Genomic DNA, 23,534 nt, shown 5'->3' with positions numbered 1-23,534 from the left:
AACCTCCCGCCCTGCCCGTCTGCAGGAGTCGCATATTCTGATGGACAAATGCGACGGACAGCTGTCCACCTGCTCGGCCGAGGTGCAGCGCGAGTACCTGGAGGTGAGATGAGAGAGGAGGAGGAACATGGCCCTTCACAGCCCCTGCCCTGCCATGCGTCATGCCCCGGGGGGTGCTGAGGAGGGACTGCACGGCATGGTCGCTGGCAGTCCATGCCCTCACTGCCTGCTGACCTGCTCCCACGTGAGTGGGCTGCTGTCGCAGGTGCTCAATCTGCAGGAGGCGTCGCAGGCACAGTTCACAAAGGCGGCGTTCGATGGCAGCACACATTATGCGCAGGTGAGAGGCGCGGCATGGCAGCACCTCACCTGGCATGCGCCATTTCCAGCCCTTGCTCATGCCCGGCCAGCCACCACCCGGGTTGCCTGCAGGAGGCGGAGTGGCTTGCGGAGCAGCTGGCGGCGGAGTTTCCTTGGGTCAAGGTGGTCATTTCCATGCGAGACCCCATCTCCCAGGCCCTGGCCATGTTCCTGCACAACCTGGGCCACAACCGGACGTGAGTGCCTGGGTGCATGCATGCGCTGCGTGCTGCACATGTGTGGAATTGGCAGGAGGTCAGCTGCTGACCAGGTTTCACGACCGCCTCCCGTGGCACGCTCCTGCAGTGCGGCGTGCTACGAGAAGACCGGTCACAGGGTGTACAGCTGCGTCATGGAGTCCCTGGGTGCGCTGCCAGCTTGCCTGTGATGACACATGGCGTTTGGGCAGAATGTGCATGTGCAGCAAGCTCTCCTCTCAACCGCCGCCTCCTGCAGAGGATGACAAGCGGGTGCGGTATGGCCCCAAGATCGAGCAGTGGATGAAGGCCTTCCCAAAGCGGGAGCAGCTGCAGCTCGTGCAGGTGGGGGCGGCAGTGCAGCTGGCTGGCAGGCCGGCAGCAGGCAGCCTGTGCACCTGCTTTAGAGCCAAGTCGCATCCACCTTGGGGCCGTCACTGAGAAAAAGGCTCTGCCACTGCCCACCCGTCCCACACACTCGCCCCACCTCACTTTGCGCCGCCGCAGTACGAGAGCCTGATCAGCAAGGCGACCATGAGCGGCGACCTGCAGGCCCTCAAGTCCTTTTTGCAGATGGACGAGCACCTGCCCTCTGACCGCCTGCCCCTCACCAACTGGAAGCACATGCGCGGCGACCCCAACGCGGTGAGCGTATCCTTGCACCCGCCAATGCTGCATCATGCGTCGGCAAGTGCTGCGCGAAGGATATCTCACGAGTCTCGTCCACGCCTCCTGACCCGCACGCTGTGCCGCCGCGTCTGCCGCCGCAGGTGGGGCGCTACTGGAACATGACGCGCACCGAGTACGAGGACTTGGTGGATGTGGCCAGGCGCACCACCAAGGAGTGCGTGGGCGCTGCCGACCCACCATACCGCAGCCACGTTGCGATGCAGGTGCTGTAATGCAGCGCAGTGCTAACATATTCGCGAGCCTGCTGCTGGGCCCCGGCCTGCCTTGCAGGGTCGTGAAGCTGCTCGACAAGCATGGCCAGGTAGACCAGGAGGGCAAGGTTGCCTGGACGCGGAACTGGGAGCGGGTGTGGAAGGTGAGGCAGACCACAGCTGTCGCAGCCTGTTCTTGTGTTGCATGCACATTGCTGGCAACCCAGGACAGGTCTGGGGACTACCGCGGCACTGGAATCAAGTCCGTGCCTGGCCCAACCGATGCTGCAGCAAAACCTGGATGAGAACTGCGAGGAGGGCCCAGCCGGCAATTGCAAGATCGTCGTGAGCTGACAGGTGCCGATATCAATAGCCGCACCCTCCCTGACTGACATACACTCGCCCGACCTGTGAATGCTGTTTTGCTGCCTTGCTGCTGCTTTACAGCCCCAAATGACCGACAATGCTGCCCAATCATCATTGACCGTTCTTGCGAATCGCTCGCACAGATGCGACTGCCCAACCCCATTCCTTGCATCTGTCGACCGTGCATTGCTTACCATCATGTTCAGACTTGCACCATGCTTATGCCACCCTGTAACAGCACGTATGAGCAGGAGTTCTCCTGGGAAGGAGCCTCCAAGCTTCAAGGAGGCCGTCGGCCGCCACATCAGCGGCTGACCTGGCGCCGCCTCTGCGCGTGATCTTTGATCGATCAGCGAGGTATCTGGGCCCACAAACTTGTCCAAATGTGATCGTCTATTGAGGTCAGAGCCCACCCAACATCTCTGTGTGCCAGCAGTTGTTTGCTGTGCCCCATGGCCTGGAGCGACAATGATGCGCGCATCAGGTCGCAAAGAATTTTGAACCAGCAGCTGCCGTCAAGGAGTTGCGGCGGCGGGCTGGGGCGGCCCGCAAGGGAGTCACCCAGTTCGGCGTGAAACAATGGCTCCCCCTGTGTTTCCTGGTCGCCCCGGTGATCGCGTTGAAGGCTCCAGCGCCGGGTCGCCCCGTCGTTTTCTGTTCGGTAAAGCCTGGGCTGGGCCGCCCCCCGCCGGGGGCTGCTTCTACCGCCGGGTTGGCGCCCCCACCGTCCCTTCGGTCCAGGATCACTTCTGACATTGTTCGCAGGTTTTGGGCAACATTCATCTTGTTCAGACCATAAATATTATCATCGTCTTCCTCATCTCCGGGTTGGTGTTGCGAACAGAAGACATCAAGCGGGCGCTGTCCTATTGGCCAGGCATTGTGTACGGCTTTGTGGGGATCCTCGCGCTGACACCCTTCCTAGGCTTTGCCTTGCGGGAGTTGCCTCTGACGCCGCCCGAGTTTGCCTCCGGCCTCACCATCTTTGCCGCCGTCCCGACCACCCTGGGCGTGGGCGAGGCGCTGGTGCGCGCCTCAGGCGGCAACGCGGCGCTGGCGCTGCTCCTGCTGGTGGGCACCAACGCGCTGGGCATCGCCACCATGCCGCCCTGGCTCAAGGTGCTGCTGTCAAGCGTGGATGGCTACCATGTGGCGGTGGATGCGCTGTCGCTGTTCACCAAGCTGCTGGCCACGGTGCTGGCGCCCGCGGTCGTCGGCAAGGTGCGCCCAGCCGCTGCCTTGGCCTGCCGCCGAGGCTGCACGACGTCAGCCTCATGCATGGGCACCCACTGGGCTGCCGATGCCTACGCAATGCCCGCAGGCGGCCCGCGAGCTCATCCGCCCGGTGGGGCGCTGGGCCACCCGGTACAAGCAGCCGCTGGGCATGCTGAGCACGGTGCAGCTGGCGCTGATCATCTGGCAGACGCTGAGCGGGGCGCAGGATGTGCTGGTGCAGCAGTCCTTCCTCGACATCTTCATCGTAATCGTGGCCGCCGTGCTCATGCACGGTTTCTACCTGGCCTTCAACGCCGCCGCCACGGTCTGGGTGCTGCGCATGCCGCTCAAGGAGGCGATTGCCGCCACCATCATGTCCAGCCAGAAGAGCGCCCCCGTGGCAGTGACCGTCATCAGGTTTGGCCTGGGCCGGTGGCTGGGAGTCCAACATGCTCTGCCGCCCACGCCAAGCAACACCACGGAAGCCCAGAGGCTACTAGACTATGTGCAGCATATGCGGCTGCTGCACAACTGCCATGCGTGATTAGCGCTGCCCGCTCCCTGCCCCATTGCTGCGCAGCTACCTGACGAGCGACGTGACGCAGCAAGGCCTGCTGGCGGTGCCCTGCATCGTGGGCCAGCTGGCGCAGGTGTGCGTCAGCTCAGTCACGAAGCTCCAACAAACTGCTGTCCATCCACGCCCCCTCATCATGACCAAACACTATGGGCACTGTTCCTTGCCCCTTGATTGCAGATCTTCATGGGCAGCTTCTTCGCCCCGTTTTTGAAACGGCGCGTACAGCGGCAGGAGGCGCTGGCAGAGCCGGCGCCTCCCGCAGCACCGACGGATGCAGCCACCACTGAAGCGGGTGATGATGCGGATCTGGAGGGCGGCAGCAGCGACAAGCTGGAGGCAGCGTCCAGCAGCATTGAAGCCGGCGCAAAGGACAGCCCCACAGATGCTGCGGGGCCGTCCGGGGCAAGCAAGCCGAGCGACAGTGGCGAGGTAGAGCTGCCAACGGCAGGCGCAGAAGCGGTGGGCACTGCAACAGCGGAAGCGGCAGCAAACACAGAGGCAGCAGCAGATGCCGCAGCAGTGGAGGCCGCGGCAGCAGCAGAGGAAGGCAAGAGTGCAGCTGCCACACCAGCCGCCCAAACCCCCAGCTAGAGGGCGGCGCATGGATGCAGCCAGCCGCTTGTTTTTAGGGTCCTGCCTCGAGTGGCCTTGATTTTTTTTGTGCCAAGGTACCCTGTCTGTCCATTCTTCCCCCATCACTCCACAGATCCTTTGCAGCTACCTCAACAGCAATCCAAACATCACCTGCTCCCCACTTTTTTGTGTGCTTGCACCATTTTTACTTACAATCGCTTCCGCTCATCACAGCAGTGTCCTCAATTTCTCGACCCATGAACAAACTAGCCTCGCTCTGCCAGGTGACACCAACAGTGCCATTCATCAGGCTGCACCTTCTTCTGCTTTCCGCTTGGCGCCCCGCCCGCCCTCATCGGCTGTCGCCGCCGCCCCGTTTGTTGCTGGCGCGACATCCGCTTGCTGCTTGTCTGCTGCTGCTGCCGCCTGCTCATCCTGCTGCTGCTCCCGCCGCTGGAGGTACACCCCACACTCCACATGATGCGTGTAAGGGAACTGCGGGGCAGGGAGGAGGGAGCAGGGCAGGAAACACGTGCAGGTTTGGGTGCAGGCCCTGGGGCTGCCCCACAGGCTGCCACAAACACTCGCCACAACCCCCACATACCTGGTCAAACATGGCGAAGCGCTTGATCTCAAAGAGGTCCCGCACCTCTGCCAGGTTGGCGTGCAGCGTGTCTGCAGGGCAGGGGAGCAGAACTGGCGTCAAGAGCATGCCAGGTCCTTGGCTTGCGGGGGCACGCCCAAGCCTACCAAGGCAGCCTGCAAGTTGCCCTGCTGTTTCACACGCTGCTGTGCCCTGCCAGCTCAAGTCGTCGCACCAGGGTTGCAGCTGATGTAGACCACGCTCTGGAAGTCCTTGAGCAGCTGCACGGTCTGGCTGTCCAGCCCCGCACGCGGCGGGTCCACCAGCAGCGTGGTGAAGGACAGGGACTGCAGGTCCAGGCCCTCCAGCCTGCACGGCAGCCAGGCGGGGCAGCCAGGGAGCGGGTGAGAGAGAGCAGCGGGCTGGCTGGGAACTCGTGCCTGAGAAGAGCCTGGGCCTGGCTGAGCTGCTGCCGGGCTCAGGGTTTCCTCACCCGGGCGCCGCACCGAGCTCACCTGCGCATCTGCCGCCCCTCCTTCCATGCCGCTGTGAACTCCTCGCTGCTCATGCGCGCCACAAACACGTTGCCCACGCCGTTTAGCTCAAAGTTGCGCTTGGCGGCAGCCACGCTAGACTTGCTCACCTCTGTGGCCACCACCTGGAGCGGGAGGAGGCCGAGGATGGGTGCAGATGGGTGCAGGCTAACAACTAACAGATGTGGGGCGAGGTACAGGCGTTGCGGGAGGGTGGGTGGCGGCGGCTGCCCAACGCCCTGGCCAGCTTGCTGCGTGTCATGAAAGGGGCTGGGCGTGGCACGGCTGCTTGCCTTTCTAAAGTTGGGTGCCAGTGCCACTGTGAAGTTGCCATTGCCGCAGTACAGCTCCAGCAGCTCGCCGCCTGTACTGCCGGCTGCAGGAGCAGCCAGGAGAATGCGGCGAGCGCTGAATCGGGATGCGGCAGGTCCATGCCGGCGACGACGCATGGCACAGCACCTCTGTTCTTGCCGTGCCGGGGCCTGCTTCACACCAGAAGTGGCACTGCTGCCCGCCCACCTGTCGCGCTGCGCGCCCAGCTCAGCATGTGCTGGCACATGCCGCCGTTGGGCTGGCTGAAAGACGCCTCCACCTGCACCTGCTTCAGCTGCTGGCCGTCCACGCTCAGCACCTCCTGCACCTCGTCCGCATCCACGCAAACCTTCTGGCCCCTGCGCCGCCCCCGGGCAAGCAGCAAGCCGCAAATGAGCGGCCTCGGCAATGCAGCTGAGCAGGCAGGCCGGCAGGCAGGCAGACGTGCCATGCCAAACCTCGCTCCCACTCTAACAATAACAATCGCACCTGCTGCGCCCGATGATCTGCGGCGTGGCGGTGCTGCTGGGCGCCTTGGCCAACACCCCTCGCAGCTCCTGCGCCGCCTGCAGGCAAGCGCAGCGGCAAGCTCAATGCTGAAAGTGAAGGGGTCACCAGGAGCCCTGGAATGCACTATGTGTGGCCACCCCGCCGCTGCGGCTGTTCAATGCCCGCCGGCTAGAGACCTCTGCTGCGGCGGCTGCCTGCCCTGCCCTAGGCTGACTCGCACCTCCTTCCACTCCTCGCCCAGCTTCTTATGATAGATCAGGCTGACCATAGACTGGCCGCTGAGGGTGGTGTGGAAGTTGGCCTGCGGCAGGGATACTTTGCGGGGTTGGTGCCCGCTCCAGGTTGATGCTAGACAACCGGGTTGCTTGTGGCTAGCCTGTCGGCAGTACTTCTGCCACCAGCAGTAGTCTAGTAAATTGATGGGCTTGCCTGGAACAGCTTGTGGCGTAGGATGGGGCTGGCCTTGATGTGATCCCGCAGCAGACCCATCAGCTCATTCAGCAGCTCTGCGGGTTGGATGAGCAAGCCGGCGTGCAGACAGGCGGGTGGCGGGCAGGCGGGCAGATAGGCAGCCAATGGCCGCTTGCTGGCCAAGTCAAACAGCCCCCGCTTTGAGTGCAATCCAGCCAGCCATCCACCTGAGGCCACCGGGAAGCTATCCACTCGCACATCCCGGTTCTTGCCCTCTCCGTCCTTCTCGTACATGATGTAAAACAGGTCATCCCCCTCATGCCACACCCGGAACTCCGCGCTGCAGCAAGGCGTTGGTGGGCACACTTATGGTGAGCCGCCGGCGGCTCGAGCCTCAGCGGGCCAGACAGCAGAATCTGAGCGGGTATTGGATGCGCATGGGCGCCCATACAGCCAGGGCACAGCAGCAAAGATGCCTCGCCAGCACAGGCAGCCAACCTCAGGGAGCTCACCGCATGCGGTAGTGCTCCGGGCGGCTGCGGAAGGCCTGCAGCGGCGGCGGGTTGAACTCTGCGAACAGGTTGCGGATGCGCTGCTCTTTGGCCTCCAGCTGCGAGTCGTACTGGCTGGGGTCAATCGCCGTCAGCGCGGGGCTGAACTTGGGCGGGGCGGGAGTGGCAGCAGCAGGCGGCGCCACCTCGCTGGTGGGCGCCGCCTCTGCCGCCGCCTCTACCCTGCGCCCCTGCGCTTTGGACCTCGTCATCTTGCTTAGCTGGCGCAGGCCCGCGTGCAGGCTGCAGCGGAGGGGCAGGAGGCGCAGGGAGGGGCCGGCAACAAGAGCCACCAGGACTGGCATGCCTTGGGACGAGCGACAGGGGCTGCGTCTGCCCACCAATTGCGCAATGCATTGACTTTTGCATGCAAGGGGGTGGTGGCCTCCCGTCCTGCCTGGTGTACCTGTGCCTCTTCTTTTCTCTGCTTTTCTCTTGCGATCATCGCCCTGTCATTCATCGCCAGCATGGAGGCTCCTGCAAGAGCAGCAGGAGCACCGCCATCCTCCGCAGTGAGCGGTGAGGCCCGACCAACTGAGCCTTGCCCAGGCCTGTGAACTGCTGTGTGAGATCACCGTGCCCCTGCATCAGCTGCCTGCATCGCAGAGGCGCTGCAGCAGCACCTGGATGACTTCACGCAGCAGGTGGCCGCCACCCGTGGCAGCCAGGCGGCGCTGGCTGCCGCGCTCGACAGGCTGCAGGCAAGGCGCAGGCCGTGTCTTTTGTGGTGAAATCTATCAGTCCATCTATTTACTAAGGTCATGCATGACGCACGGGTGCACTTCCATGACTTGCGATTGCCGCCATGCCCGTTCCCGCCTTCCTGCAGGGCGAGCTTTCGGCGGCAGAAGCTGCCCTGCCGGGCAAGGAGGCGTTCAGCGCCTCGGTGCGGCTGGTCAAGCTGCAGGGACGCATACATGCGCTGAACAAAAAAGTGGCAGAAATTGAGGTGGGAGCACACCTTGGCATGCCTCGCGCTGCACCACCTTGATGAGGGCCCACCTCCTAAGCAAGCTGGTGTGCTACTCCTACCTGGTCGCTCTTGCTGCTGCAGCACCGACTAGAGGGCATGCGCAGCCACCTGACGAGGCAGCAGGCAGCCCAGCAAGGCGGCATCAACACCAGCGCCGGCAGTGCGGGGGGTGGCAGCAGCGCCGGCACCGGAGCTGTCGGCGAAGCCACGTGAGCTGGGTCCTGCACAGCAGCCCGCCGTGAACACACCTGCCAGCTGTGCCTCGCGGTCAACCCATAGCAGCATGACCCACGCCGCTCGCCTCGGAGCTGGCAGACCAGCAGGGTCACCCCCGGGGATTTAGCACACGTCTGAGCATCAGCAGCGGCACCCGGCATTTTAAACCACGTCGTTCACACTTGCGGCATGCCCGATCGGTACGCTGTGCCGCCTATGACTTGTCCTGAAACCCCCTGTACTGTCTATTATTCCTGTCCCCTATGCCATCCACGCCTTGTTGTTGCTGCAGATCCATCGATGCTGGAGTGCGGGATATTTTCCCATGTGCTGAGACAATGCTGCCTGCAATCCGTGGGGCTTGCCAGCCGAGGTGCGACTCCCATCCGGCTCTGGGCAGCAAAGCAGCTCAAAGCTTGTCAGCCGCGCTGCTAGTGCATCGCTTCCAATGCTTCAAAGCCATACTCTCCTGCTGTATTCAATTTGGAGAGGTCAAGTGGTGGCAGCCACCGTCGACGCGGCTGCCACCGCCGTCGGGGTTCATGTGCCTGCCAAAATGTTACCTGCCTGTGTTAACTCTCCGGCGGCCACCAGCTTGCAATTCAATCATGGTGGCCATCACATCGCTCACTCGAACCCCCTTAGCGCTCCCCCGATTTCGTTTGGTTGGTGCCCCCGGTTGCTGCAGTACGCCTGGCTGAGGAGCACTTAGCGGAGCGGGGCGAGCAATATTACAATTTTGCTGGGCCGCGGTTTCGCTGGTCTGCAAGGCGGCTTGGGCGACCCGTCTGCAAGGCTCTGCGCAGCTCGCGCTCAGGCGCCGCCTGGCCGGCGGCAACGATGGCGGCAGGCAGCGAGAGGCTCAAATGGACTGCCCGGTGCGTCGCTAAGCCCCCTGCACGATGGCTCCAGCCAATGGCAGTCGGCGCCCACAAGCGGCCTGCTAGACGAGCCATCTAGAGCCTCATGCTGTTTCGAACGCTTCTGGATGAGCCAACATATGCGTGGGCGTCGCCAGCACAGACCCCTGAAAACCCAGCATAGGGCCGTCGCGCCGTTGGCGTCGCTGCAGCTGTTCGCCCCACACGCATCCAATCTGGTACATCCGTGCAGGATGGAGGAGGCGTACGAGGCGGCTCTGGAGCAATTGGGAGGCCTGGAAGTGGCCAAGCCCAAGGTGAGCAGGTCGAGCAAGTTGAAGGGGCAACTTACGCCGCGGACGCTGCCGTCAGGTGTCTTGATGCCTGTGCTGCTGCCTGCAGACTATGCTGGATGTCCTACAACCCGAGTTCCCCGAGCTCACGCTGCAGCACGTGAAGTGGTAAGGGTGCTTCCTGGCTGCAGCACGGACAGCCTGCTGCTGCCTGGCCTGCTTCCTGGCGGCAACGGGGCTTCCAACCTTTCTGCAGGCACTTGCAGTCCTCGCGGCGGCGGGAGAGCCGGGAGAGGGAGCAGGGCCCCAGCGATGCCATCCGCTGGACGGGCAGGTGAGTCTGCTGCGACGAGCAGCAGGCACAGGGCGGCGCTGGAACTATATACAGCTTCTGGCTCCATGCATGCCTGCCTGCCCGGCCAGCCAGCCAGCCAGCCAGATGCCCATGTACCTACCTACTGATGCTCGGCGGTGGGCAGCGCTCAGCATGCCACTGCCGCCCCGGCCAACCATCCCACTGGCATCGTGCAGGCTGGAGGCGGCGTACGAGGGGGCGGTGGCTCAGCTGGGCGGTATCTACCAGGCCCGGCCGCGGGACATCCAGGAGAAGATGCAGGGCAAGTTCCCAGACATCACTGCCATGGTGAGCCGCCTTGCACTGCATTCGGCTGGATGGACACAGCCCAGCCAGGCTGATGAGCCGCCTTGCAGCGCCAGTGCAGCGCATTGCCAGCGCAAGGCATGCTGGCATTTGTGTCGGTGTTGCCCGATCCGACTGCTTGGTGCTGTCGATCCTTCAGCAGAGCAGCCCTTGTTGTGTTCCAACAGCTTGGTAGCGCATGCCGTGCTCAGACCACATGATGCGCCGGCTCTGCCACATCCCGTCGCCACTGACGCTTGTACACACCCAGCACTGCCACCCTGCTCCTCTCTCCCAATTGCAGTCCATCAAGTATCACCTCTTTGCCCAGCGGCGGCGCGAGCAGCGGCTGCAGCAGCGCGGCGCAGGGAACGCGGGAGGGGCGGCCGCAGATAGTTCACAGGCGGCCGCCCCATCAGCGGCAGACGCACCACCGCCAGCAGCCGCAGCATCCGCAGCAGCAACAGCAGCCGCCGCTGCAGCACCAGCACAAAGACAGCCCACCAGCAGCGGCGGATTTGCTGCCCATCCTATGGATTGTGGGCAGGGGCAGCAGCAGCGGCAGCGGTATTGTTTCTTTGCGCACCCGGAGCATGTGCCGTGGATCCCTTTCACCGTGCCATCAGCAGACGAAGCGCTGGCCGTGCTTCGCAAGAACACGCAGCATTGCCGCCAGGTGATGACGCGCTGCCTGCTGGGGACGCGTCGAGCAAGGCTGGCACCGCCTCCACCCGCTAACCTGGTGTGCTGGTGTGGCTGACCGGCTGCCTGTACGTCCCTGCGTGCAGGTGATTCAAGAGCTGGAGCAGCAGGCGGACCAGCTGGCGGAGATAGTTGTGGCGCTGGAGGCAAGCAGCATCACCGCAGAAGCTGTCTTGGGCAGCCCTGGCGAGGACGACATGGCAAGCAGCAGAGCAGGCGCAACGCTAGGTGTGGCGCCTGGCGGCGGCACCTTGACGGCAGCAGAGCTTGGGAGCGGCCTGGCGGCCGCGCAGCGGCTGCTGGATACGCCAGCACAGATGGCGCAGCAGCTGCTGCAGCTCCTGCCAGACCTGTACCCCCTGGGGCCCGGTGGCAGTGCTACCATCAGCGAGGCAGCCGCGGTGCAGGCAGTTGGGCAGCGCAGCGACCGTGCCGTGGCTGCCCTGTGCGCCCTGCTTCTGCAGCAGGATGCGGCTGCAGGCCTCCCGGGAGGCCCAGCCTCTGGCGCAGCAGCGGCGGGGCCGTCAGGCGGGGACAGCGGCAGCCACGATGCCGCCGCCTGCACTGTACCCAACTGTCGCTTGTGCGGCTATGAGCGGCGCTTGCAGCAGCGGCGCGGTAGGCAGCAGCAGGGGAAGGGACAGCCTTTAGAGCAGCAGGGGCCCGCGCAGGATCAGCTGCTAGCACAGCTGGCGCCTCTCTCGCAGCAGGTGCAACAGCCGCAGCGAGCACTTGATGATATGGTGGACGCACCACTGCCGCTGGCAGCGCTTCACTCTCACGCCCCATTTCCTCCCTGGGTGCCGCCACCCTCGCAGCAGCCGCAGCAGCTGGGCCGTGGCGCACCGGGGCTGCTACAGACTGAGGTGCAGCTGACCCAGGAGCAGCTGGACTTGCTGGCTAGCCTGCTATGCCAATGAATCCATCCCACCGCGCCTCCTGCCTGCATGATTCCTCTGTATTCCTGAAATGCAAAACCTGTCTCCTCCCTCTTAACCTGTCGGCATTTCCTCAGCGGCGCCACCAGCGGCGCCAAACTTCGCTCGCTGGTTGAAGCAGTGATGTGCATGGGGTTGATTCAAAATTTTCAGCCATGCTAGAAAAATCAAAACTGAGATACGTTGAAGCTACATTCATCAATGCCCTTCAGCTGGGTCGCCGGAGCAGGGCGGTGAGTTGGGCTAGCGCATTGTCTGCGGCGCTGCTCACAGCTCCCGCCAGCGACCCCGCATCCTCCGCCGCCTTCTCCGCCTCCACCACATCGCCCAGCCTCCGGTCGAGGGCGGCCCATGTGTCGGCAAATCCTGCGGTTAGAATGCACAGCCAGGAAAGCATGAAGGAAGGCCCTGGAGTGGGGGCGGTCGAAGAAGAAGGCTCTCCTGCATCACCAGCAACCAGCAAAGCGCAAGCTACCTGGGGAGCAGTCGGTCAGCATGTAGAGCTCTGTGGCGGTGTATGCGCCGGTCAGCAGCAGCCGCTTGGTGTACCTGCACCGTACCACACACGCGGTACCGTGATAACAGGCAGGCAGGCATCGCAGACGGCCATGTCTGCGCTGCGGCTCGCCACGGTGCAGCCGGCGACAACAAGAGGCGCCAAAGGGCAGCTGCCCTTGCCGACTCACCAAGTGGAGTCTGTGGAGGCATCGCCCGCAGCGTGCCAGATGGCGTCAGCCAGGTCAGCATACAGCCGCAGCGTGCGGGGAGCCGCTGCGGGCTGCAGGCGAGGTGGTAAGAGGCAGGCAGGGCAGGTCAGCAGCCCCCACACAGCAGTGCTGGGGCTGGTCCCTGATGGGGCAGGGCTCCTGGCGGTACGAGTGCCAGCTTGCCTGGGCGAGGAGGCTGAGGGCCTGGGGCCAGTGGGCGATGTAAGGCTCCACCATGCGAAGCCGCAGCTGCAGGCCCGTCCTGAGCCGCTCCCTGCAGCACTACTGCTTCCACTGTGTGACAGAAGCATCACCAGCCGCATCCACAGAGCTGGGTGCAAGCACCATCCCCCAGATGCGCGGACAGCCACATTAGCGAGCAAGGAGACTGCACACCCACCTCATGTCCATGTCAGCCAGCTGCTGCTGCATGCCGGCCAGCTCCTCCTCTAACCGCTGGTTGCAGTCAGCCACAAACAGCTGCACCGCCTCAGCATCAGAGCCCAACATGCCCGCCGCTGCCGGCGACAGGCCCAGGTCGGCCGCCGCAGCAGCTGCAGCCGCGCCGCCTGCCCAGCCATGCTGAGGGACGTGGCGCAGCATCGCCTCCAGCAGCTGCCGCCGCCGCTGCTCGAAGTCCTCTTGCCGCTGCTGCTCCTGGTGGTGCTGCTGCTCGCCGGCATGGCCCGAGCCGGCAGCAAAGCTGCCGCTGGGCGCCTCGCCCACCCCGCCGCCAGCAGCAGCATCGTTGCTGCTGCTGCTGCTGCTGGTGTAAAGCCTCCATGGCTGCGTGGTGCGCCGGTGGTCTGCTCTACTGCCGCCTGCTGGTGCCGTCGCTGCCGCCGCCACCACCACTCGGATCAGTGCTTCTGGCAGCAGGCGCTCCATAGGCGCAGCTGCAGAGCCCGCCATGGTTCTACACAGGCCCAGCATACTGCTTCTGCAGGCGCAAGGCGGAGCGGCGAGAATGGTGGCCAAGTCGGCTGCAGGAGGCCCGCACACTGGCGTGCAATGCTGCAAAGATAGCTCGTAACGTCAATTGATCGAGATCGGTGCCAGAAGCCGGGCAGGCGGGCGGCAAAAGCCGGCAGCATGGTTGCCGGTTTTCCAACGCCAGAAAAACCTCCCAGTGACTGCTGCTCGCATCCATTTCCTTGAATCAACTCGTGTCGATCGCTCCCGCCCGTCGCAAACTCCATCCTCCCCCAACCGATCGCTCAGTTTTTGCCCAGCTGCCGATAGCAGTCCGCTATGCCGCCCAAGCAGCAGCAGCAACCGCAGAATCAGCCGCAACAGAAGCCACCCCCCTCCGGCAAATGCAGCGGCAGCAAGCCGCCCGGCGGTGACGGCAGCGGCAAACCAGCCGGCCAGATGAACTACTTTGCAGCTCTCGCTGGCATTGCCGATGCGGATGCACTCAAGGACGAGATTGCGGTCGAGGAGGAGCAGCGGCGGGCTGCCAGCAGCAGCAATGGCGCAGCAGCGGCAGCCAACGGGCGGCGCAGCAGAAATGTGGACGGCGAGGGCGGCGGCATGAAGCAGCCCTTGATTTGGATCGACCTGGAGATGACAGGACTGGATGTGGAGTCGGACCAAATCTTGCAGATTGCCGTGATTTGCACAGGTAGGCGGAGGGGCTGGGGGAAGGATGGGGTTGCAGGAAGAAGCTGGTGTGGTGGATGCCACACCAATGGCTGCCTGCTGTGCAGACCGAATTCAGCTGGACGTGTGCCCCAGCCTGCTGCTGCCACTTCTTTTCCCCGGCTTGCTGAGCTTTTGCCTCTTGCAACCACGGCACAGTGCCTAATGTCTGCTCTACTATGCAGATGGGGCGATGGAGGAGGTAGTGGAGGGTCCAGAGCTAGCCATCCACCAGCCAGAGGAGGTGCTGCAGGTGAAGCACCAGGGCTGCGCTGGGCAGCGGCAGCACCAGCAGCGGCCACCAGGCTGCCGCGCTGGTCCCAGCCTTTTCGCGGCTGCTGCTGCATGCATTGGAGGGAGAGGAGGTTGAGACCTGTCTGCATGTGTGTGTTGTCAAGCCCGCCACCTGCTGTGCCCGCCCGCAGACCATGAATGAGTGGTGTGTGGAGCAGCATGGCAAGTCTGGGCTCACGCAGGTGCGCACTGGCAGGGGCAGGGCACCGGCATCATGCTGGCTCTTTCCGCACCCCACCTCCCAAGCAAAGGCTGCCTGCGTGCAAAGCCGGTGCCGCCAGGCTGAATGCGGAGGCAAGGTGTCGTGCAGGCATGCCGCGACAGCACCACATCGCTGGCAGAAGCAGAGCAGCAGGTGCTAGAGTTTGTGCAGCAGCATGCGCCGGAGCCTGGCACAGCGCAGGCAAGCAGAAGGGCGCGCAGCGGCAGGGCCTGCCCGCCAACCTGCTTTCCGCATGACACTGCATTGCTGCCGCCTGTTGCTGCCCTGTGCCTGTGCCCACTTGCGTGCCTGCACTATCGTCCATGCTGCTCTCGTTGCTGCTGCCTGCCTGCCTACCTGCCTGCCTACCTGCCTGCCTGCCCGGTTCCATGCGCAGATTGCGGGGAACAGCGTGCATGTGGACCTGGCTTTCATGCGCAAGCACATGCCGCGCCTGGTGGACCACCTGAGCTATAGGTAGGCGGGCGGGTGGGCCATGCGCTTGTTGGCGTCAGAAAAGTACAGGCAGGCAGCGGCACTCTGCACACGCTGATGCAATCGCCTCCCACCAACCAATGCTGAGCGTGTGCAGGATTGTGGATGTCAGCACGGTTGGGGAGCTGTGCCGCCGCTGGTTCCCGCGGGAGCACATGCGCGCCCCAAAGAAGAAGAACACCCACACCGCGCTGTCAGGTGCGACTCCCGCATGGTGCGTGGATGCTGATTGGGAGTGGTGAGGAGCCGCAAGAAGCAGGTCCCCGACACAATGCATCACGCTCTGCTGCACTGCAGACATCCGTGAGTCGATTACTCAGCTCCTATACTACCGCCGATCCATATTCAAGAAATGGTCGGGCGCCAACCTGCCCTGAGGAACCAGCTGGCCATCAGAAGTACAGCAGCTCCGCACAGCCGCCAGCATACAAGGGGCAGCACAGAACAAAATGTGACATGAAATGATGATTATGTGGTCAGAATCATAACATTCTTGCGCATAAAACGAACACCATGAAATGCCTCAGCTGCCAGCAGTGTCGCCTCCAACGAGCTCACGCACGCTCCCTGGTGTGGATGAACACGCTGCCTTTGTTGCCGCGGCTGATCCTGAAGTCCTCTTCGAGGTGTAGCCACTCCACAAACCCGCGCCCATCAGCCTTCACAGGCAGCGGCAGCTTGAGGGGGCCTAGCTCCAGCACCACCTGCAGTGGCGCATCGCAGGCTGCTTGGCCCCACCACCAGCGCCTGCGGCAACACACCTCCTAACCATACATAGATGTGGTTGGTGCGCCCCTTCCAATCAACCCAGCGGCAGCATTTTTCCACTCACCTCGTCAATATCAACAAAGGTGCGCGTGTTGCCCTTCTCGGGGCCGCAGGCTGCGCATGCCCGCACCCGCACGCCGGGCGCCAGGCAGACCAGGTTCTCCAGGCGGCTGCTCTCAAGGTCGACGATCTGGAAGTTTTCCACCTGCAACGCACATGCCAGCCAGTTATGGAGCCGGTCGGCTGCAGTGGGCATGCCAGCTCGACGAGCAGTGCAGATTGCAATCCCTGCACAGCTGCCGCTGCCGCTGCCCACCGCTACACAAGCACACGAAAGGCAGCAAAAGGCAGCAGAGGCTGGAGGTCGCAGATGCAGCCCGCTGTGCACCTGGCTGGCCAGCGCCTTCTGCAGCGGGTTGGCGGTCTCGCCCTGCTGCATCCACACCAGGCGCCACGTGCCGCCGGCCAGGGGGCTCGCCGCGGGCGCCGCCTCGCCGCCGCCGCCCGCCACAACCTCCTCCGCCAGCCGCTGCACCTCGGCATCGTCCCGGCTCCGCCGCTGCGCCAGCACATCCAGCAGCCGCTGCTTCGGCGGCACATCCTTTGCAAGCACAAACAGCGTGCCCTGCACGCAGCGGCAGGGCAAGGGTGCGGCAGAAGTTGGGCGGGCATGCGGCCAGCCAACAACCAGCATGCCAGGAGAACGAAGCGCGCGCGCCTGCCCGCAGAGCCTGTCCTTGCCTTGTTGCCGCGGCTCAGGCGCAGGCTTCCATCAGGTGCCAGGTATGTCACGTCTATCCAACCCTTGCGCTCGTCTCCCAGCAGCTTGAACGGGACAGGATAGGGGATCTTAAATGGCAGCGACTTAAATGTGAAGGCCGCCCTGCACAGCACAGGCAGGCATGGCACACGGCCCAGCGCACATCTCACCGGCAGCATGCAACTGCTCGTGTGGCAGCACATCACTCCTGGCAGCTGGCCAGCACGCATGCTCGACAGCAGGGCAGCGGGGCCGCCTCTGCCGAAACCACGAGCCGCTTGGCTCACCGATCAAACTGGAAGTCCACTCGCAGGTTGGGTCTGGCAGGGGGCTGCGACGAGCTGACCCCCAGGATGCCAAAGGGGAGGCCCTTGCCGACGCGCGGCGTGAAGCCCGGCAGCGGCTGCGCGTCGGTGGAGGCCTCTGCCTCCACCCGCAGGAAGCCCACCGAGCTGCCAAAGTCCACCACCTGGCACACGCGCGGCACCTCCTCCCCTGCCAGCTCAATGTCCTGGTACACTGCAGGCGCAGCAGGTGGCATGATGTGGGGGGGGTGATGCAAGTTGTGGAAGCGACCCCTGGCAGGGGGCAGTCGTGGCCCAACGCCGAGAGCGCAACCAAAGCAGGATGCGCCGGGCGTGATGCCCTCCAGCTGGCTGTTTGCCCCACCTGCGAAGCTGTCCACGGCGGTGAATGTGCGCTGGATGGGGCTTGCGGTGCCCGGCCGGGTGGTGAACAGCAGGCGCCAGCGCCCCTCCAGCAGCGGGCTGGTGGCAGGGGCCTGGAGGAGCACAAGCGACACAGCAGCTGCTAGAAGGCATGGCCGCACAGCTGGTGGCGTGCCACAGCACCGCATCATCGGACACAATTACAATGCACTGACTATGGTACTGCTCCCTTGCTTAACAACCCCAGGCTCTCCATCCCCAAACAAGTCTTGCTGCTGGCCACCCCACCTGGACACCACCGTCGGCCTCGAGGATTGCGACCGCCTGGTCAAACCGGGCCTGCTGCTCAGGGCTCATGCCGCCCTTGCCGCGACCCTCCACACCCGACAAAACCTCCAACACCGTTTGCTGTGCACGCTCCACCTGTGGGCAAGGTGCATGGTGCATCAGTGGTCTGCATCGCTCAAAACAGGCTGCCCTGCTGGCACATCCCGCCAGGGCCTGGTATATCTGTGGCCTCTCCTGCATCCCCATCGCCTGGCTTTTTTGCCCACCCTGCGGCTGCACTCGCCTTGCGGTCGAGCTTCGCCAGGGACAGGACGCTGGGCTGCGGCCTGGTGGCTAGGGCCGTGGCTGCTGCTGCCGCCAGCGCCGCCGCAGGCTGCCGCCGCCCGCGCTGGCACTGCTGACGCAAAGGCACGAGGGCCATGCTGCTGCTGCTGCTGAATGCTGGCATGGCGTGCTGTCTGGTGCTCATCAGCGCCACAGTGCCCAGCGTTGCTGCAGGCATTTTTGCGGGCGCTCGATTTCGGGAGTGCAGCAGCTTCAAGCACCAGTCTTCAGGTTGTTTTAAGGTCTGGATGCAACAAGCAATTGATCAGAAGCGCTGGCTCGGGCCAGATTGCGAGCATTTCCTGTCGCTGCGGGGCCTGCTGAGCCTAAGTGGAGGCCAAAGGCCTGTAGAACTGCTCTCCACACCGAGTTGGACGTCTCCTCGCGAACCCGTCTTCCCAGTCATGCCATCCCCGGCCCTAAACGCAGCGCTAGGCACTCTGGGCGGCCTGGCCGCGGCGGCACTGGTAGCTTGGCCTTTGGCTATCTGGTATGAGGTAAGTTCTATACCATTGCAGGAACCCCAGGCATAATGTGCGGTGTGGTGCAAGACAGGGGCCCAACCTTCCGCCACCCGCCTTCCGCCCGCCACCGCCCTGCGCCCTCCGGGTGCTTCCATCCGCTCACATTTTGTGAGATGAACATCCACGCCAACTGCCTGCGCTGCCTGTCGCATGCGCAGGTGCGCAAGTGTGAGAAGCCCAAGCACACGGTCCTGCGCACGCTGGGGCAGAAGAAGGGGTGGTTTGGCAAGGTCCGGCCGGCGGCAGAGGTCCGCCTGTACTCTCCCTACCTGCTGGCTGAAGTGACACTGTCTGGCGGCAACATGGACAAGGCGCTGTCAGGTGGGTGCTGGCGTGCCCACCAGTACTGCAGAGGGACCTCAGCTGGCAAGCCATGCGACTGACCTGCTCTGCTTCCTGCTCTCGGCCCCCTCTTCTTCGCTGCTGCAGACGGCTTCCGCCAGGTGAGTGTGTGATGCAGCCGCTGCACACGGGCATGGCTTCTGCTCCCTGTGAATCAAGCTGATGAACTTCCAGGGCGGCGGGGGACCTGGGCTGACGTGTGCCACCGCGTTGCTGCTTGTTTCAGATCGCCGGCTTCATCTTTGGCAAGAATGTGGCAGCCGACGGCGCCTCCAGCAAGGTGGCCATGACCAGCCCCGTGACCCTGGAGATGGGCGGCGACAGCCAGAAGATCGCCATGACAAGCCCCGTCACCGCCGAAATGGGCCCAGGTGCGCGGCCAGGCCGGGCACCTCGAGCCCTTGGCGTGCGGGTTGCCGCCTGCTGGCTGTCGTGGCGTGCGTGTGGTTGACGGCTGCCGGCGCTGCTGGGCTGCATGGTTGAGGTGTGCAGGCAACGAGTTGAAGGTGTCCTTCATCATGCCCAGCCAGTACACCAAGGACACGCTGCCCAGGCCAGGTGAGCGGTGGCGCGCAGCCGCCTGCGCCTCTGCTGGCCTTGGCATGCTGGATGCTGCTGGCCTTGGCATGCTGGATGGGATGCCGCCCGGGGCCACGCCGCATTCCTTGACGATGCCGCTGCCATGCCGGCGTTGCGGCACCGCAGTCAACCCCAATGTGGTGATCAAGGAGATGCCGGCGCGCACGATGGCGGCGTTGGCGTGGCACGGCAAGCCCCCGCGCGAGGCGGAGGTGCAGGCCAAGGAGGCGGAGCTGCTGGAGCTGCTGGGCGAGGCGGGGCTCAAACCCAAGGGGCCCGTCCACTGCTGGCAGTACGACCCGCCGTGAGTTGCAGGAGGGCGGGTGGTGCTTGAGAACAGCATACCCAGTCCTGATACCCATGGCTGTCGCCCTGGCACCAAGGCAATCACCCACACTCGGCCTTGTGCTGCAGGTTCCAGTGGCGCTGGCTGCGCACCAACGAGGTGCTTTTTGAAGTTGAGGACGGCGCGACTGCCACCAGCTGATGAGGGGATTGTTGGGGAGGCACAGGCGTGCTGGCTTTCTCACGGCAACGCCTTGTCACAGACAAACGAATGTACCATAGAATTCAGGCCAACTGCATGTATAAAATGTCAGTGTTCATTCATTGTCCCGGTTTGTGTAAAGCTGCGCAGCAGTTCATTCAAAGTGGAGCACGCTTTAGAAGCCCCCCATGCCGCTGGCTCGGCGCAGCGCTTCGTAACTTGTCCAGAAAACCAGCTGCCAGGGCCCGAGCCTGGCCCAGGTTGGCAGGAAGCCGGCATACATGCCCCGCCATCCCTCTGCAATCCATGGCAGGCAATGAGCGTCAGCCGACCTCTGCATCGGGACCATGTCGCGCTGCTGCCTTCCTGCTGTCTTGCATGTCCTTTGGTAAACCCCGGCACTCCAGCCAAGCGCAGGGCCCACCTGTTCGCAGCGTGGCAGTGAAGCAGTGCAGCATGCCGCGGTAGGTGGGGTGCTGGTGATCCTGAGCCATCAACCGACTCTTCACGACGTCTGCTGGGGTGCTCACCACTGCGTGCATGCAATAAAGCAGGCCCCAGCAGCAGCGCACCACAAACGCGATGGGGTGCAAGGAGGAGTGGAGCAGGGTGGGAATGGAGCGGGGCCATCGCATGCATGCGACAGGCAAGGTATCCCGCTCGCTGTTGCTGGTGGCTGCTACCCACCGCTGGCACAGAACCCGCTGCACACGGAGCTGAGCGCATGAGCCCAAACATTGTCGCCCCCCGTCACGCCACTGTGGAGCACAGCCTGCTTTGCAGAGTCGTAGGTTGCCAGCTCTCCAAGGTTGACCAGCGCCGCACGCTGCACCGCGGGCAGGCTGCCCCGCCACAGCCCCACCATGCCCTGCTGCTGCACAATGGTGCTGAAGGCATGCAGAACGCCACGGTACCTGCAATTAGCACGACAAAGGATGACCCTTAGCGGCAAGCATGGCAAGCTGCGCATCGTAAATGCCATGCCGTCACTCACGTCCATTTTTTTCTCGCTTTTTTCTCACCTCCGATCCGCTTGCATGCGCACTTTAATTAAGTCCGCGGGGACTGCCACCAGCTGTGCCATGCCGCCTGAAGTCAGTCCGATTGCCAGGCTGGCAGGCAGCGGCAGCCTGGCGCTGGCTTGAGCGCCGGGGGCTGGCTGCAGCAGCCGCTGCTGGACTAGGCCGCGCAACTGTTCAAAGGCAATCACTCTGATGCCAGTGTATGGGACATGCCTCAGCACAGCCGGAGCCAAGCCGGCATACAGCCCCAGCAGGCCCTCGGTGCGCATCACGCTGGCAGCGGTGTGGTACAGGCCCGCCGGTCGCACACCCGCCACCTGCTGCTGCTGCCCCGCAAGCTGCAGCCGCGTTTTCAGCATGTCCAGCGGGTATGTGGCGGTCTCGGCGGCGCCGGCCGCCGCCGCCGACAGCATCAGCTTGGCAAGCAACCCGTGCTGCGCTTCTGCCATGGCAGGGGCGGTGGACGCCACCCGGTCGCACCGCCGCCGCCGCGCGGGGGCACAGGCGGCAGAGCCCAGGAACTGGACCGATCCAGGCTCCCAGAATTGTAGGGATGTAAACGTGAATTGAATAGCAGCAAAACCAGCAACAGGGAGGCGACGGGGGTTGGGCCGACGGGCATGCGTTGGTCTCAGCAATGTACCGTTTGCTGGCAGCAAACGTGGCCAAGATGTCGATCAAGTCGGTTGATCGTCGGCTTGACCAGGCTCCACTCTGAGCGCAGCACGCAGCAGCACCATCATCTAATACCCAAACCAACGCTTACCTCTGTCTAACAGTGCACAGCAGAGAGAAAGCGCTGCAGCAGCAGGCGTTGCGGATGCAAGCTAGGCTCATGGCCGCCACCTACGCGCAGCCCTGCGGCCTGGTGTCCCGCCCTGCTGCCACACCGCAGCGGGTCGCATTCAGTGCAGCAGGGGCTCGGGTGCTGGCGCGCGGGCGGCGGGCCAGGGTGGCCAGCGGCGGCGGCGGCGGCAGCGTGCAGGTAGGCACGGTCGTAACCCCGCCCCCTCATTTTCTGTATGCCTTAATAAGGGTTAAATAACCATGGTTAGCATACTTGGCTATTGCATGGTTAGAAAAATCTGTAGCCCACCCAAAGCCCCGCTATACCGTACTATGCCGTTAGTATGCCATAGTAACCGTACTATGCAACGGCAACGGCTCGTTGAATATGCCATAGTAACTGGTTAGTATGCCGTAGTAACTTAGTTATTAGTAACTGGTTAGTAACTGGCTAGTATGCCATAGTAACTGGTTAACCAAGTATGCCATAGTAACTGGTTAGTATGCCAATAGTAACTGGTTAGTATGCCAATAGTAACTGGTTAGTATGCCATAGTAACCGGTTAGTATGCTTAACCCTTTGACTCGTTATGGTGAATCCCATCCCTACGTGCAGGCCCCCTCCCTGGACGACCTCCGGGCGGGGCTGCAGGAGGCCATCAAAGCCGAAGACTATGGCACGGCGGCCAGGATCAGGGACCGCATCGCCCAGGTGGAGCAGGAGGACCCGGTGGTCACAGCGGAGCGGGAGCTGGAGCAGGCGGTGGCGGAAGAGCGGTTTGAGGTGGGCAGCCAATCAGCAGTGCGTCCATTGCCTGCCCAGCCCGGCACCAGTGTCTCTAGCCGGTTGGACCTTCGTGTCACAACAGCTCATTGGCCAGAGGTTAAATGGGGCAAAATGGTGTCTCTCTGCAGCACGCTCACCCTCCCTCCCTCACCTGCATGCTCCGCCCCATGTGCCGCAGGACGCCGCCAAGCTGCGTGACCGGCTCAAGGAGCTGCGGCCCCCGCCGCCGCCCCCTCCCGCTGTGCCCGCATTCGACACCACTGCCACCACCACCAGCGAGGAGGTGACGGATGGCGTACGCGTGGTCTGTCGCTCCTTCTTCGTTCCCAGCGAGAGCTCGCCCGCCCGGGGCGCATACTTTTTTGGGTGAGGAGAGGCAGCCAGTGGCGCCAGCTCTGCATCCTGCTGCAACTGGCACAGAGCCTGCAGCCACCGTTGAACTCTGCTGCGCCTGCACTTGACGCCCTGGCCCGCCTGCAGCTACCAAATCAGCATCACCAACGAGAGCCAAGATACCGTGAAGCTGATGGAGCGGTACTGGCACATCACAAATGGGTGGGTTGGGCAGGCAGGCAGGCTGGGCATTCAGGCAGACGGGCAGGTGGCAGGCGCTTACCTGTTCCAAACCTGGTCTTCCAAGCTTGTGTATTGCTGTGCCGAGTGTGCTTGCTTGATGTGCTGGCTGGCTCCGCCCCAGCAGCTCCCGCCGACTGCTGGTCCCTTCCCGTGCTGCCTGCCCTGCAGGCAGGGGCAAAGCCAGGAGGTGCGGGGCCCGGGCGTGGTGGGCGAGCAGCCCGAGTTGGCGCCAGGCGAGACTTTCCAATACCAGTCTGCGTGCCCGCTGCCCACGCCGCGGGGTAAGATGAAGGGTCACTTTGAGTTTTACGCGCGAGACGAGGAAACGCGGCAGTGGAACAGGTCCTTCCTGGTGAACATCGGCACCTTTGAGCTGCGTTCGGATGTGTGATGGAACCACTTTCGCCACCTTGTCCCACGCCTCTTGAATGTGCGCTGCCCTTCCTCTGCTTCCTGTTCTCCATCTTCTCTTTCTGAATGCCTGAATGAATGCACACAATCACTAGTCTTTACATCGTCTGTTGTCAGCCTTTTCCATTTCTGTTCCACTTGCCTGCTGAGCTTCTGAGCTCCTCTGCAGCATCGTCCATTGC

General features: G+C 63.5%; 10 protein-coding genes across 10 annotated transcripts; 6 read left to right on the top strand and 4 right to left on the bottom strand.

Annotated features, from left to right (window-relative positions):
- Window positions 1-2,614: 2,614 nt before the first annotated feature.
- On the top strand, window positions 2,615-3,807 carry CHLNCDRAFT_20234 (hypothetical protein; the record flags this gene model as incomplete). The annotated part of the gene is made up of 3 exons (XM_005850295.1): window positions 2,615-3,025; window positions 3,126-3,436; window positions 3,600-3,807. Coding segments are annotated over 3 exons (930 nt in total), but the record flags the coding sequence as incomplete, so codon positions are not given.
- Window positions 3,808-4,475: 668 nt separating this feature from the next.
- Window positions 4,476-7,281, bottom strand: CHLNCDRAFT_20361 (hypothetical protein; the record flags this gene model as incomplete). The annotated part of the gene is made up of 11 exons (XM_005850048.1): window positions 4,476-4,664; window positions 4,774-4,844; window positions 4,988-5,121; window positions 5,268-5,397; window positions 5,569-5,661; window positions 5,805-5,956; window positions 6,087-6,154; window positions 6,328-6,442; window positions 6,544-6,613; window positions 6,746-6,858; window positions 7,031-7,281. The coding sequence occupies 11 exons, from the start codon at window positions 7,279-7,281 to the stop codon at window positions 4,476-4,478; spliced, it is 1,386 nt and encodes a 461-aa protein (XP_005850110.1).
- A 255-nt stretch (window positions 7,282-7,536) lies between these two features.
- On the top strand, window positions 7,537-8,255 carry CHLNCDRAFT_142187 (expressed protein; the record flags this gene model as incomplete). Its single annotated transcript, XM_005850294.1, has 4 exons — window positions 7,537-7,588; window positions 7,676-7,713; window positions 7,899-8,018; window positions 8,124-8,255. The coding sequence occupies 4 exons, from the start codon at window positions 7,537-7,539 to the stop codon at window positions 8,253-8,255; spliced, it is 342 nt and encodes a 113-aa protein (XP_005850356.1).
- A 1,117-nt stretch (window positions 8,256-9,372) lies between these two features.
- CHLNCDRAFT_142186 (hypothetical protein) lies at window positions 9,373-11,673 on the top strand (the record flags this gene model as incomplete). The annotated part of the gene is made up of 7 exons (XM_005850293.1): window positions 9,373-9,435; window positions 9,521-9,579; window positions 9,668-9,745; window positions 9,943-10,054; window positions 10,356-10,727; window positions 10,840-11,319; window positions 11,572-11,673. 7 exons carry the CDS (start codon window positions 9,373-9,375, stop codon window positions 11,671-11,673), a joined length of 1,266 nt encoding a protein of 421 aa, XP_005850355.1.
- Window positions 11,674-11,899: 226 nt separating this feature from the next.
- Window positions 11,900-13,331, bottom strand: CHLNCDRAFT_50671 (hypothetical protein; the record flags this gene model as incomplete). The annotated part of the gene is made up of 4 exons (XM_005850047.1): window positions 11,900-12,057; window positions 12,167-12,240; window positions 12,378-12,469; window positions 12,795-13,331. The coding sequence occupies 4 exons, from the start codon at window positions 13,329-13,331 to the stop codon at window positions 11,900-11,902; spliced, it is 861 nt and encodes a 286-aa protein (XP_005850109.1).
- Window positions 13,332-13,922: 591 nt separating this feature from the next.
- Window positions 13,923-15,383, top strand: CHLNCDRAFT_12089 (hypothetical protein; the record flags this gene model as incomplete). Its single annotated transcript, XM_005850292.1, has 7 exons — window positions 13,923-14,022; window positions 14,225-14,292; window positions 14,465-14,515; window positions 14,644-14,700; window positions 14,933-15,012; window positions 15,128-15,228; window positions 15,328-15,383. Coding segments are annotated over 7 exons (513 nt in total), but the record flags the coding sequence as incomplete, so codon positions are not given.
- Window positions 15,384-15,584: 201 nt separating this feature from the next.
- On the bottom strand, window positions 15,585-17,583 carry CHLNCDRAFT_142183 (hypothetical protein; the record flags this gene model as incomplete). The annotated part of the gene is made up of 7 exons (XM_005850046.1): window positions 15,585-15,734; window positions 15,863-16,003; window positions 16,187-16,423; window positions 16,591-16,681; window positions 16,846-17,077; window positions 17,228-17,339; window positions 17,515-17,583. 7 exons carry the CDS (start codon window positions 17,581-17,583, stop codon window positions 15,585-15,587), a joined length of 1,032 nt encoding a protein of 343 aa, XP_005850108.1.
- Window positions 17,584-18,242: 659 nt separating this feature from the next.
- On the top strand, window positions 18,243-19,770 carry CHLNCDRAFT_50668 (hypothetical protein; the record flags this gene model as incomplete). Its single annotated transcript, XM_005850291.1, has 7 exons — window positions 18,243-18,335; window positions 18,521-18,683; window positions 18,792-18,805; window positions 18,931-19,075; window positions 19,197-19,262; window positions 19,410-19,587; window positions 19,698-19,770. 7 exons carry the CDS (start codon window positions 18,243-18,245, stop codon window positions 19,768-19,770), a joined length of 732 nt encoding a protein of 243 aa, XP_005850353.1.
- Window positions 19,771-19,948: 178 nt separating this feature from the next.
- On the bottom strand, window positions 19,949-21,178 carry CHLNCDRAFT_11705 (hypothetical protein; the record flags this gene model as incomplete). Its single annotated transcript, XM_005850045.1, has 4 exons — window positions 19,949-20,067; window positions 20,195-20,302; window positions 20,458-20,711; window positions 20,793-21,178. Coding segments are annotated over 4 exons (867 nt in total), but the record flags the coding sequence as incomplete, so codon positions are not given.
- Window positions 21,179-21,587: 409 nt separating this feature from the next.
- On the top strand, window positions 21,588-23,500 carry CHLNCDRAFT_57083 (hypothetical protein). The gene is made up of 5 exons (XM_005850290.1): window positions 21,588-21,777; window positions 22,195-22,362; window positions 22,544-22,731; window positions 22,846-22,920; window positions 23,110-23,500. Exons 1-5 carry the CDS (start codon window positions 21,613-21,615, stop codon window positions 23,330-23,332), a joined length of 819 nt encoding a protein of 272 aa, XP_005850352.1. The 5' UTR covers window positions 21,588-21,612; the 3' UTR covers window positions 23,333-23,500.
- The last annotated feature ends 34 nt before the right edge of the window (window positions 23,501-23,534 follow it).

This window comes from Chlorella variabilis (assembly GCF_000147415.1).
Source record: "Chlorella variabilis unplaced genomic scaffold CHLNCscaffold_4, whole genome shotgun sequence".
NCBI classification, from domain to species: Eukaryota; Viridiplantae; Chlorophyta; class Trebouxiophyceae; order Chlorellales; family Chlorellaceae; genus Chlorella; species Chlorella variabilis.
Note: the sequence above shows the minus strand (reverse complement) of the source record. Positions and strands in the feature narration are given on the sequence as shown.

Excerpts from the sequence above, each read along its gene's own strand:
- CHLNCDRAFT_57083 (XM_005850290.1), top strand. The coding sequence starts at position 21,613 with ATGCAAGCTAGGCTCATGGCCGCCACCTACGCGCAGCCCTGCGGCCTG. Across the intron at positions 21,778-22,194 it reads GCGGCGGCGGCAGCGTGCAG|GCCCCCTCCCTGGACGACCT; the intron begins GTAGGCACGGTC and ends CCCTACGTGCAG. Across the intron at positions 22,921-23,109 it reads TACTGGCACATCACAAATGG|GCAGGGGCAAAGCCAGGAGG; the intron begins GTGGGTTGGGCA and ends CCTGCCCTGCAG.